Raw genomic sequence first — 13,879 nt, forward strand, 5'->3', positions numbered from 1 at the left:
TGAAGGAAATACACAGACAAGTCCAGGATACAAGGAGAGTCCCAAACAAAATGGACTCAAAAAGGCCCACTCCGAGACACATCAGAATTAAAATGCCAAAGATTAAAGATAAAGAGAAAATCTTAAAAGCAGCAAGAGAAAAGCAGTTAGTTATCTACAGGGAAGTTCCCATAAGACTGTCTGCTGATTCCTCAAAAGAAACTTTGCAATCTAGAAGGGACTGGCAAGAAATATTCAAAGTCATGAAAAGCAGGGACCTATAGCCAAGATTGCTCTACCCATCAAAGATATCATTTAGAATCAAAGAGTAGATAAAGAGCTTCCCAGACAAGAAAAAACTAAAGGAGTTCATCACCAAAACATTATTATATGAAATATTAAAATGACTTATCAAAAAGATCAAAACCATGAACAATAAAATGGCAATAAATACATACCTATGAACAGTTGAATCTAAAAAATGAACTAAGCAAACAAGAAGACCAGAGACATAAAATGGACATTTTGATGGTTGCCAGATGGGAGGGGGGTGGGGAGAATAGGTGAAGAGGTGAGGGGATTAAGAAGTATAAATAGGTAGTTACAGAATAGCCATGGGGATGTGAAGGACAGTATAGGAAATGGAGCATCCAAAGAACTTATTCATGACCTGGGGACATGAACAATAGTGTGGGGATTGCCTGAGGGAGTGGGGGTGCTGCGTGGAGGTGGGGAAAGGGGGGAAATTGAGACAACTGTAATAGCATAATCAATAAAATATAACTAAAAAAAGAAACATATACTGAGGTATCTGACATAATCAGAGGAAGAGGTGACAAGCCAAACTTCAAGAAGCCAGAATCAGGGCAGGGAAAAAAATCTATGCTTCTCTCCGCATGACGGCCTTGCTTTTTCTTACTGCAGGCAATCATCCACACCTGGGTTGAGGACAGAGCACACATACTCACCTATCTCCCATTGTGATTGGCCCCACTTGATCGTACGCCCCCTTTAATGACAGTTTTCACTAGAATCACCTTGTTTCGATGAGGAAATATTGGGTTGGATAAAAAGTTTGTTTAGTTTTTTTCCTTATGATGGCTCTTAGTAGTGCTTAGTTGTTTTTAACTTCATTTGAAACAATTTTGTTAGATTGCATTGTGACAGCTGTCATATCAGCATGCATTAAAAAAAACTTATTAAAATTGGTGATTTTTTGCGCAGCCATTTTAATATTGAAGATGGAAGAAAATATGCAACAGTTTTGGCATATTATGCTTTATTATTTCAAGAATGGTAAAAATGCAACTGACATGCAAAAAAAGATTTATGCAGTGCATAGAGAAGGTGCTGTGACTGATGGAATGTGTCAAAAGCTGTTTGCAAAGTTTCTTGGTACTATTGATATTTTGGTCAAATAATTCTTTGCTGTGGGGCTGTCTTATGCATTGGAAGATGTTAGCAGCACCCCTGGCCTCTACCCACTAAAAGCCAATAGCAAGAGATAGCTAGCATGCTCAAAATATGTAAATCAATGAAGTTATTGGTGAAAATAAAAAATGTGTCTTTTATTTTATGAAGAAAACCATATGGACTTTTTGGCCAACCCAATATTAGTACTACAAAAGAAGAGGTTGCTATTTCCTGAAGAAATGTGAGAAAACATTATAGCTGGCTAGTGCAGGAAGTGATTTATCAGGGATCCTATAGCAAGTTAGGGACAGATTCAGGGCTAGAAACAGAATCAATAAAATAATAATTATTAATAATAATGAAAATATCCAGATTCTTTTCATGTGTGCTCCTGAAGTAAACCTCAATGTTATTAAACTGCTCATTTATTTATATTTTTAAAAGACTGCTGATTAGGAGCTCTGCGGTAGCTCTCTAGGGGAGAAAAAATAGTGGGTTATACCAAGGTCACTAAAATGGAAACGATGAAAAGTGGCCAGACTTGAGGTCAATTTTAAAAGTAGAATCATGGCACTTGCTGTTGGATTATATGTAAGCACTAAGAAAAAGAGAAAAATAAGGAATTAAGAATGCCACCTAAGTTTCTGTGAAGATTAAGGTTGAAATGAATTTGGGGCAGAATCGAGAGTTCCAATGTGGACATATTAAGTTTGAGACATGGAGATCTCCAGTAGGCACTTGTATATGCGTGTCATTACAAAAGACTTGGCAATCTAAAGCTTTAGGCCCTGATGAGCTCTCCAAGGAAAAGAGTAGAGCTGCAGCAGAGAGACCAACTATCCTCTGAGCCATCTTTTCTACCTATATTGAATCCCTCTGCGGGGCTTCCAGTCAGAAACTTCAGGTGGGAGTCATAACCATTATTATGGTGAATCCCACAGAATGAGAAGCCAGGTTCATCCCTCAGGGTGTGACTAAAAAGTAACCAAACGAACTGCTGAACAAGAATCAAAAACTTCTCTATCCAGATTATGTCTCGGTTCCTCCAAACTGGTCCGTTTGAACAGCTAAAGAAATGATGAGACTGCCCTGCCCTAAACCACTGTGACATTTGTCCTTGGGGAGATATCTTCAGAGCTAGTTTTTAAGACCCAGGGAAATTTACCAGACTTAGTTTCAGATGACTATAGGGTTGCTTTCTTTGGTAGACTGAAAAAGTGGCCACAGTATTCTACAGCTCCTGCCATCAAAAGATGGCATCTATTTCTCCACCTCTTAAAATTGGGCTTGGTCATGTGACTTGGGTTAGTCAGTTGGACATTAGCAAACATGATACAAACAGAAGCTTGAAAAGTGCTTCTGCACTTTAGCTCGCCCTCTCTTGCTGCCAGGAAAGCCTCCACTACCATGTGAACAAATCTGGGCAGCTTTATGAAGGATGAGACCATGTGGACAGAGACCTCACCCACCCTAGTCATCTCATCTGAGCACAAAAGCATGTGAATGGGGCCATTCTAGACCATCCAGCTGCAGCAAGAAGATCCACCCAGCTGACCCACCTAACCATGAAGAACAATGCTTGTTGTTTTAAGTCACTAAGTTTTGGAATGGCTTTTTATGTTCCTCAGAAGACAATGAACTCTGAACCAGGCAATCTAAAGATGTTTCACAGTACAGATATTTCTTCTCTCACCCTTACTCTTTTGGGTGGGTTTATATTTAATCAGCTATCAAAGGTTTGACCTAATAAATGAAAGCTTAATTGAGGAATATAAAGCAATGACTAATGGGTAGCGGAGGTATTTGGGTGCAGTGGAGTTTTCCTAGGGCACCTGAAACAGCTCCACAACGGTGACTCAGGTTTCCCGACCATGTGTTCTCATAGAATGATGCACCTTTTCTTCGGAGCACTATGTAAGTACATTGGGGTGGTTACTTTACAGTGTCTAGACTAACAAGCTTACTAGATCAGTGATTTTCAACCTTCTTCATCTCATGGAACACATAAACTAATTACTAAAATTCTGTGGCACACCAAAAAATATATATATTTTTGCTGATCTGACAAAAAAATATAGGCATAATTTTGATTCATTCACACCAGATAGCTATTGTTGTGCTGGCTGTTGTCATTTTTTTATCTGACAATCTAAGGGAAAAGAGGTCAGTGCCCCTGACTAAATAGTCAAGTATTGCACATTTTAAAATTTTTTGTGGCACACTGGTTGAAAATTGCTGTTTTAGACTATAGCATTCATGAAGGCAAGGACTATGTTTGATTTGCCACCAGTTGTATCCTGACACATACTAGACACAAATTTGTTGAATGAATAAATTTGAGTTTTGCCTATTTCACATAAGAAATCCAGACCTTCAAAAACATCACCTAACAGTATTTGTAACACATGGGCCTGTCTCTTGCACATACTCCCAGTCACAGGCTGCTGTTTGAGTCACCAGCTGTGCAGGTAATCAGGATGGGGAATCTAAAACCAATGAGATCCCAGGACACTGGTAGTTGTAATTCCTCCCCCTTTTCCTGAACTGTTGGCAAACAAACAAACTCAAACAAACATTCTTCAAGAGGCCCTAGGAAACTTGATATCCAGGGAAAGAGCTTTGGGGCAGGAGCAGGGGATGTGAATGGGAGAGTCGGGTCTGGAGGATGTTCATATTCTGTGGATGTTGTAAGGCTGCAGTCAGAAAGCAATTGTGAAACCCATGTCTCAACCGAGGTTATTTAATTAACTCTGAGAGTCCTTGAGAGTGTGTCATTACCACCAGCCCCTATCCATCAGAGAAACAATCTGAAGAGGAGAGTTGAAAGAGCATGAGTCAGACAGGGGTAGGTTCAAATGATTCTAGTGGGTGACTTAGGCACGTTAAATTCTCCAAGACTGTTTCCTTGCCTGACAAATTGGAATAATATCTTAGAAACACCTTCATTAGACAATAGGTACCTTGCAGGCAGGGATCATTTGTTTTCATCTATATTTATCTAGTATTTAGTAGTGCCAGGCCCATAATATATCGTCGTCGGCAGCCGTCCGTCTCGAGAGACGATGGTGTAGCTTCTTAAGAGTCTATCTGCACCGCCGAGAATGGTTGTGCAGTCCGACTTGGGAGTGACACGGTATCTGTCTCCTCCCGTGTTGAATCGACATCTTGCGATGATGCTGGAGTGTCCTCTCCAGTGAAGCTGAAGCTACAGAGCCTGGGCAGGGTGATATGGAGGGTCTGCTGTTGCCCATGCAGCAGAACCGCCCCCCTCTCTTCGCAGCTGAAGGGTCCAAGGGAAAGACGGAGTCAATACAGCTTGGCTTCAGGTGCGCCGCAGGAGTTGCCGGTGTTGACTACAACGTCAAACCGCCTTAGGGACTCCGGCTCCGGATTTTCTGTCGGGGTTTACTCCCTTAGCCTTTCCCCTGAAGAGGTATGCCGCAAGGCAGCGGATGTTTTTTGGAGTCAGAGTTTTCCTTCTCTGATGTGCCCTGACTGGAAGATCGAACCAGCGACACTTAGCTCAATCCACTGAGCCAAACCAGCCAGGGGCATATATATACATATATATATATATATATATAATAGGTGAATTTTTCCCCAGAGGTGATATAAGACCTACTCCTGGCTCCATTGTCAATGTAATCTCATTTCCTCCCTCTCCCTGGACCTCATCCTTCTTTTTTATAAAACAAGGAGCGTGGACAAGATTTTCTCTGAGCTTCCTTCCATATCTAATATTCAGCGAGTCTGTGACCATTCAGTACACTCTACCCCCTTGCTGCTTCTAGAAGTGAATAATGCTACAGACTGAGGAGACAACGATAAGTCACGAATCACTTTGTATTTACAGATACACATGCATTTAAAACAGATTCTATAAATAAACACAATACTGTATTGCACTTTTGGTCTACTTTTGCTTCTTTAGAGGTCAAGAGGGATTTTTAAAAATTCTTTTATTTGGGTTGCTAAACAAGATGAAAACCAGGGCAAGTTGCCACTAACACATATTATGCAGCTTGAGCCTTGGTGGCTAACTGTGCTGTTACTGTGATTGATGAACATTACGCTGCAATCAGCTGGAAGCTGCTGCCTTCCTCTTGGCAGAAACGAGGTCACAGAACAGGGCTGGGGAATTGCCATCTAATAAGCAGGTCTATTTGCCTGTCACGCGTAGAAGCGTTTGCCACTATTACATTTAACTCTTTATTCCATCTGCTGTAAAGATGCTGCTCCCTTGAACTGGGTCCTGAGTTTTATAGAATTTGACAGTTTTTAAATAAAATTTTCAATCTTTGCCAGGCTACTCAGTAGGAGAGAAAATATTATTTGATATATGTACTAAAATATCCATGTGGAGCTCAGTCTGAAAGTCTAGTATGAGGGTAGGTGGATGTTACTATCCAGAAAAATAGCAATTATCCCTGACTCGTGTGGGACTTTACAGTGTAAAAAGCACGGCCAGAACTACTGCTCTGTGAGGAGACCACGTTCTTCCATGGTCAGAGAAGCTGATCAAGTCACTTCCCTAAAAGGCCCCATTGCTGGAGCAGGGAGGCTGCTCAACACACTGCTGGAGAGTTAGATCTAAGAGCTGCCTGACAGAGGCAGGTACAATGAAAGCCAGTGTGTAGACCTGAGAAGCACTGGGCATTTTTTGCTCATGCTCATGGGATCTGGTTGACTAAGAGACTGAATCATTGAGTAATTTGTTAACAGATCAGAGATGTATGTCTTTTCTCTAGTGGACTTGAAATCCGTTGGCCTTGGAATTGAATCCTATCATGGCTCTAACACTTACTAGCTGTGTGATCTTAGCCAAATCTCTTAACGTCTTTGGATTGTAGTTTATGTAGGAGAAATGTACTACAGAATGTGGTGAAGAGCACAAACTTTGGAGCCTAATGCCTGGGTTTGAATCCATTTTCTATCATTTACTCATTATATGACTTTAGGCAAGCTAAAGAATCTCTTTGTACCTTAGTGTCCTTATCTTTAAATGAGGTTGATTACAGTTCCTCCTTCACAAAAATGTTGGGAAGATAAATGAGTTAATACATGCAAAGTGCTTGGAACAATGGCTAGTACAGAGTAAGCATGACATCGGTGTTAGCTACAACGATATCGGGGTGATAATCCTCATGTCTCAGGTTTATTTTGCAGATCAACTGAAATCATGAAGGTGAAAAAGAGTCACAGAGGTATTAGTGCCAGAAGGGACATTAAAAATTATCCAAATATCCATACACACACCCCAAACTTCGTAAGTGAAAAATCAAGACTCAGAGATGAGGAGGAACCAGTCCAGCATCACACTTGATTTAAGGGAGAATCCAACTCTCCTGATTCCAAGACTGAAGTTCTATTCTCTGCACTGCATCAGAGAACGCACCATCCCCAGAGGGCTGACTCTGGATGGCTTTTTTATGTAGTCCTTGGACCTGTTGCTAATTAATGTACTTTCCTAGGACAATGAGCTGTATTTAAAATGGAGGGAAAGCATGGGAGAGATTCGCCGCCCTCCTTCCCTGATTTTTGAGGTGGCATGTTAGTGCAGGGGGAAACCAGATTCAGGCCAGAGCTAGGAGGAAAGATTTTCAGAAATCATCACTTAGTTCCATGTCATTGTTTCAGCTAAAAACCAAACATATGCAGTGTCCACAAACAAGCTAGAATCATGAGTTAACCCATTCAGTTTGTTTCTAATGTCAGAGGATTTCTCATATTTTGTGGGGTTTTTTCCTTCATGTGTTTAATTAAGTGGCTTCCTCCAGGTGTCATTTCACATCTGTTTTTTGGTAAAAACTAAGGTTTCACTCCCAGAAGATGAGGTTGGGATTGAAACATCTGAGTTTAGTTTTCCCCATTTTTTCAGGGTCGTGCCCCCCCCCCTTAGATTTATTCTGCTTTGAATCTTATTTCTCAGTTGGACTAGTTGGGAGTGACTGAAAGATGGGCAGGAAGAAACGGCAGGTTGGGGAGAAGACCCTGTGAACAATGCAGAAGGAATTAGAATTATTTGACTTAGAGAATGGGCAGATTCCGAGGATCATGATTTCTGTTCTCAAGCCATCTAAGGGTGTCATGGGTCAGAGGGAGCAGACTCTGTAAGGTTTCTGGCAGCGGAGCTAGTACAAGTTTCTAGGAGGCAGATTTCAGTTTAAAACAAGGAAAACCTTCAGATTATGAGAACTGCCCAAAGATGGTGTGAACAATGAGCTCTCGTCCCTGCTTAGAACGTGTGAGATTTTTGGTTATGGGTCTGACAGCCACTTATCAGAGATAGGAATTGGAATTAACTAGTCAGACCAGGTCAAATTTGGGATCCTACTAACTCTTAAGTTTTTCAAATTCTGGGAGTTTAAGAACCAGTGACGAATTTCGTAGAGTTCCCACGGTTTAGAACCAGCTGGAAAGACCTGTTTCTTTATCTTGCCTATGTTCCTCTTTTTCTTTCTCTTTGTCTTTCTCTCTTGAGCTGGTTCATATAGGAGGAACCTTTGACATTTTGCAGGGAATAATCTTTTTTCTTTTAAGTGTGTTTCTGACTCAGCCTTTGCTCCTTCAGCATCATTAGAGAGCTCTCTGGAGATTAGCTCTGGTCTGTCACCACAGCAACTGCCCAGGCCCCATGGGCATCTGTGGTGACAGACATAGGGCTTTGAGAGCCAAAGCTTGACTTGCAGTGTGAGGAAGCTCCACAGGGTAGCCTGATATGAAACAAGCATGTTGTGTAGGGAGAGCTTTTCTTCAATAGAATTAGCTGTGCAGGTGGGCCTCACTTTACATGGTTAACCAGGCCCTGAAAAGTAGATGTGTGTCAAATTTCGGTAAATGGAGGAAATCTAAGAGATTCGCTTTGCAAGTCCCTGTTGTGAATCCCCTTTGTAAAATGGAGCCTTCTTTTGTAAAGTGTATCTGCACCCATGTTGCAGCCTGGCTGTTAGTCTAGCTGCTGTGTGTCTGTAAATGGAGTCACCTGAAGGGAACCCCTGGGGTATGCCTTCACCTTCACTGCAGGCAAAGAACAGCAGCAACGAAGCTGGCTGGGGGCTGGGGATGGACAGAGTGTGACGGGAAGCAGAGAGGGTGTGGGACCGCAATGAGAGGAGATCAGGAGGGGGCTCCTTGCCTAGCAGGAGCAGCTCTGCTGCAGCAGCGGCGGGGTGTCCGAGAGACGGGTGTTCTTGGAGGCGCCCAGCACGGAGGGGTCCGTGTCCAGGGAATCAGACATCTTGTCGCAAATGGCATCCACCAGCCGCTCGAAGGCCTGCCTCACGCTGATATTCTCCTTGGCACTGGCTTCAAAGAAGTCAAACCCTGAGGAGAGGAGAGAGATACAGGTAAGGATTTTTCCCTCCCCTTTCCTGCCCCCTGGCCAGAACACTCGGGATTAATACAGGTAGTGCTCAGAGGTGAAGCAAGGAGGCCTGTCTGTGGGCAGAGATTCTGCTTCAAGGAGATGGTACAGAGCAAGTTTTTAGAACTGCACCAGTTTTAGAACTGGACAGATCCTGGCTCTACCATTGACCCTCTGTGCAACCCCCAGGAACTTACCTCTTCTGTTCATGAATCAATGCCCTGTTTTATAAATAGGGATAATTTTACCTACCTCACAGAATTAGTTGAAGGACTAAACAAGATAATGAATGTAAAGTGTATAGCCTTGTGCTTGACACAGAGGGAAGTCATTAGGTGTATTTTCTAATAAGAGTGGAAACTTCAATACATGCGAACAGCACTTCAAAGTTTCCAAAGCATTTATCACATCCATTAGATCATTTGATCTTCATGTCACACCTGGGGGAGAGAGGGTCAGGCAGACCTTCTCTATTTCACTAATGCAGACACTGTGGTTTACAGAAAGAAGCTCACTGGCCCAAGACAAGCAGAGGTACCAGCATGAGAGCCCAGGCTCTGGCCTTTTTGACTAGGGCCTTTTCTCCTCTTTCCCCTGCCTGCCACTCACCCAAGCCTGGCCAGCACTAGTGTAGCCTCTGGGAGACACCCCAAGATCCACACAGAATAAGCAAAGCTCTATTTGCCCTTTCCACCTACAGACACAATGGCTTATCTCCACTCAGTGGCGTTCCTCCTTCCTGAATCCCCCTGGAATTTTCCCTCCCCCAATAAACCCCCCGAAAGGCCCAGGAAAAACTGCACCTAAAGCATGAGATATTCTTGCCTGTTTTGTGCCTTGAGATCCTTAAGGACACTTTCTGTTACAATAAACAGAACTTGGTTGTCCTAGGAGACACAAGGCCCTCCTAATTCAGACAAAGTGGCTGCTTTCCAACTGAGGAATCTGGGCCAGGTTGGCGGCAGCCCTTGGAAGCATAGCCACTTTCTCCTCTCTTCCCTGCCCTACTCCTTCCCCTTCTGTCTGTTTACCTCTTTCCCTTTCTTCTGAGTCTATCTTTATTTCTCCTCAAAAGTTTCTTTCTTCCCCTTTTCCCCCCATTTTAGCTCTTCTTTTTCCATTATGTTCCTTGTATGCTCTCTTTGGGGTCTCTAATATTTATTGAGCACCTACTATATGCCAGACTCTATGCTAGGAGCTTTACAAATACCATCTTACTTAATCCCCACAGCCGCCTGTTGGGTAAATATAATCTTTTCCAATTTGTAAATGAGACAACAAAGGCTCCAAGAGATTATATAATTCACACAAGGTCACATGGCTTTATTAGTGGAAACTGGGTTTAGATCTGGGTTTGGCTGGCTCCCAAGTCCATACACAGCTCAGCCTCCTATTTTTCCCTCTTTCTCCTTTTCACTTACTTCCTCCGCCCCCTGCCCCAATCATCTCTTTTTCTTCCTTTACAAGTATCTTTGGCCTCTTTTGCTTTTATCTGACTACTAAAGTGTCTGATTCTGGGCAAGTCACTTCATCTTTCTGAATCACTTAACCTCTCTGAGTCTCAGACTCTCCATTCGTCGAACAGGAATAATAACACTGTCTTCCTGCTGAGGGCAGCTGGGAGGATTGCGTGAGGTGATGGATAAATGGCTGTACAGAAGTTATAAGGGCAGTTTCTTTCTGCTCTTCTTTCATCTCCTTCTCTCATCTCCCTCTTTTTCATCTTCTCCAACGAAGGAGGGGGGTCTCTTTCCTCTTCCTTCCTTCTCCCTAGTACCCTACTATCCACAGAGGCTGAAACTCCCAGGTACAAACAAGGCTCCTCTTCCTCCAGTCATCCCAGCTTGAAGGTACTCACAACTCCTGCCAGCCCACCTCCAGGTGATAGCTTCTCCTGTGGCCCATTTCCCAACCTGAGAAAGGCAAGCTGCAGAAATGCTGCTAATTGTGGTATGTGATGAAGAAGGAGGCAGCTGCTGGCTTATTATCCCCAGGCCATAGAAATCTAGTCAGCTTCAGAGACCCTCCAGCATCTAGCTTTTCCTTACTGAATATCATAAAAATGGACTCCCTGGCCTTTGACTGATTCATTACAAGTGACAGTGTTAGGTGAGGGGGTGGGGGTGTTGCTTGCCTAGGAAAGGGGCAAACAGATAAAGAAGTAAATAGGCTTAAACCATTCGTTTAGATGAACATGAGGACACAGGTCAAGGCCAGGGGTACACATGCCTTCTGAGGAATTGGCACTGAGGGGTCAACATGCCACACTGTGTAAGTGGGCAGTGGGAAGAGGCCCAAAAGTTAGACAGCCTGGATTTGAATATAGTCTCAGTCAACTACCAGCTGTGCAACTGTGGGCAAGGTGCCTAATCTCTCTCAGCCTGTTTTCTCACCCGTAGAACAGGGTAAATATTACATACATCCTAGGGTGGCAATGAGAATTAACCGCACAAATGTGTGTGTTAAGTGATTGGCATGTGTAATATAACACATAGCGAGTCTCTTTCTCTTATATTTCCAGCCCACCTTAGTCCGAGCTTCCTTGCCCCTGCATTGTCTCCTAGGACCTTTGGGGAAACCCTCATTTTCTTCATCATTCATTGCCAATCAATAAACCTCGTCTTTACTGAACACCGACTCTGTACCAGGTCTATGTTGAGTGCCAGAGACAAAGGGAGACCAAAACTAACTGCGGAGGAAAGACCCACTAAACAGAGTGTCAATCCCTCCCAAGTGCAGAATCCATTAACAGTTCACAAATACAATTTTAAAACAACCTTGTGAGCGGGCTGGGGTGAGACAAGGGTTTGCACTTATAATTTACCGATAGGGAAACAGAGGCTTAGAGGTGGGCGTGAGCCAGGGACCTAACCCTTATGCCCCCTCGTCTTGCTCTCAGTTGGGACAGTGACAGAACACACTGTAACATTTCTAACCCAGGGAGACCAAACCAGAGGAATGCTTTATGGAGGGAGAAGAAGCTTACAGAAGTTGGTGGGAATGGAAACCTTTAAGGCCAGTCCTGAGCAAAACTCTTCACCTGACTAGCTTCTCATTCTTCAGGACTCAGCTTAGATAGGGCCTCGTCACTCTCCTCTGTGCTTCCCTCTGGCAAAGCACATGTTACCCTGCATAGAGAAGTCCATGTGACAAGGAGCGCCCAAGCAGGGACCATGCTATTCGTCTGAGCCTCTGCACCAGCTAGTCGGTGCTCGGTGAGTGCTGATCGAATGAATAGATGAATAAAGGAGGTGGGAACAGGCATGGAGGGTGTGGGTGAGGGAATGTGGACAGTGGGGGTCATAAGAACTCAGCTCAATGAGCATGTCAGATCCTGTTCTGGGCACTGGGGACACAGGTGAATCAGACACAGTTCCTACCCTTGAGGAACTCCTTGTTAGTGTGGGAGAGACATAGTGACAATATTATAGTGATAAATGGTGGGGTAGTGGGAAGCCAGAGGATTGTCAGGGCACAAAGGAAGTACCTAAATAAACCTAGAGGCCATGGAAGGCTTCTTAGAGAAGCTGATTCCTCCTAAGAAAATATCAGCTAAATAAAGACATATGATTGTTGAAGGTATGTGTGCACACATGCCATGTGCAGCACACCACACAGGGGAAAAAGTATGGGCACAGATAATGGGGCAAAACACAGCTTTGGTGCCCTGACCAGTGTGGCTCAGTTGGTTGTGCGTCGTTCTATAAAGCGAAAGGTCACTGGTCAGGGCACATGCCTAGGTTGCAGGTTCGGTCCCACAGTTGGGACATGTACGAGAGGCAACTGATCAATGTTTCTCTCTCCCATCGATGTTTCTCTCCTTCTTTTTCTCCTTCCTTTCTCCTCTCTCTAAACACACACACACACACACACACACACACATACACAAATACCCCATAGCCTTAGTATATGCTGGAATGACCACAGTAGTTTGTTATCACTGGTATAGAAAGCTCATCACTTCTCAGCCTTTTGGGTAAGATCAAGTGTAGAGTAGAAAGCTCAAAGTGGTGAGAGCTGAGGTAGTAGGTGGCCATACATGGAGAGCTCATATGTCATGCCAAGGACATACCTCCACTGTCATCACAAAGGTACCCAAGGTTTGAGAACTCTGATTCAAGTAACCAGCTCATGCACCCAACCAGCTCCTTTGCTGGCAGAACTCCAAATTCACCCCCATCTAATAACTGTCAGTATCCTGGAAGGTTCTTCATTAGTAGGCTCAGACTATAACCTTTTCCTCAGGTTCGTTAGAAAGGATTCTCAGGAGCTCAGAACCTAGTAGGTCACAAAGATGACAACCAATTAATCAGACTAGCTGCCAGCCCTTTCCTCCTTCTAATTGGCTTCAGAACAATGGGATTTCTATCTTTAATAGGTCCCAATTCTTAACTGAATCGTACATGATTCCCCCAACCCCAAAACGATCATGTTTACCCATCCAGTCCACAGGCAGCTGTCACAGGCCCACACAACCACAAACTGTGTCCACACTGCCTGCTTCTGAATTTGACTTCAGAATTTGATTCAAACATTTGCAATCTACTAAACCCACCTCTCCAGCCTGACACTGCCCCAGAACATCGCTCCTTCACTTACATGTTCAAATCCCTTCTCCATCCTGCTCGATACCTCTTCATCTGCATCATGTGTCAGTCTTCAACTCACACCTCTCTGGTCACTGATGATTTTGGCAAGGGACTCGCTGTCTTCCTTTCCACCCAGTGTTGTTCTTATCCTCAGGAGCTTTGGTTTCATGTGCACAATCCACCCAACACCCTGGCCTCTTAATTTCTTGGCCATCTCATTTCAGCAGTCTGTTCTTCCATTTTGTTTCAGCTATGCCCCTGACCTTATAACCTGAGCTATTTTGACTTGGATTTGTATCACTGGAACTGACTGACAGAGGTCTAATTACTGTAATAGCCAGATTCATTGGCTTAACACCAATGACCCAGCCTCATCTTCCTGGGCCACACCATGTTCCAGAAACATCAACACTTTGTTATTTGGTACCTTTGCTCAGGCTATTACTCTTTAGCTCCTACTTCTAATGATCTTTATTACTCACCTGTAGAATCACTGACTCCAGAGAGCCTTCCCTTTCTCTTCCCACCCTCCCTC

At 43.7% G+C, this 13,879-nt stretch overlaps 1 protein-coding gene across 1 annotated transcript in view; it reads right to left on the reverse strand.

Annotated features, from left to right (window-relative positions):
- Positions 1-7,621: 7,621 nt before the first annotated feature.
- Positions 7,622-13,879, reverse strand: part of RAB3B (RAB3B, member RAS oncogene family) — a 50,478-nt gene continuing 44,220 nt past the window's right edge. Inside the window, exon 4 of the mRNA XM_090269450.1 lies at positions 7,622-8,715. Coding sequence (XP_090125576.1) covers positions 8,528-8,715 — 188 coding nt within the window. The 3' untranslated portion in view covers positions 7,622-8,527. The remainder of the gene's footprint in view (positions 8,716-13,879) is intronic.

Source organism: Furipterus horrens, unplaced genomic scaffold, assembly GCF_987537825.1.
Source record: "Furipterus horrens unplaced genomic scaffold, mFurHor1.1.pri manual_scaffold_3, whole genome shotgun sequence".
Classification (NCBI taxonomy): Eukaryota; Metazoa; Chordata; class Mammalia; order Chiroptera; family Furipteridae; genus Furipterus; species Furipterus horrens.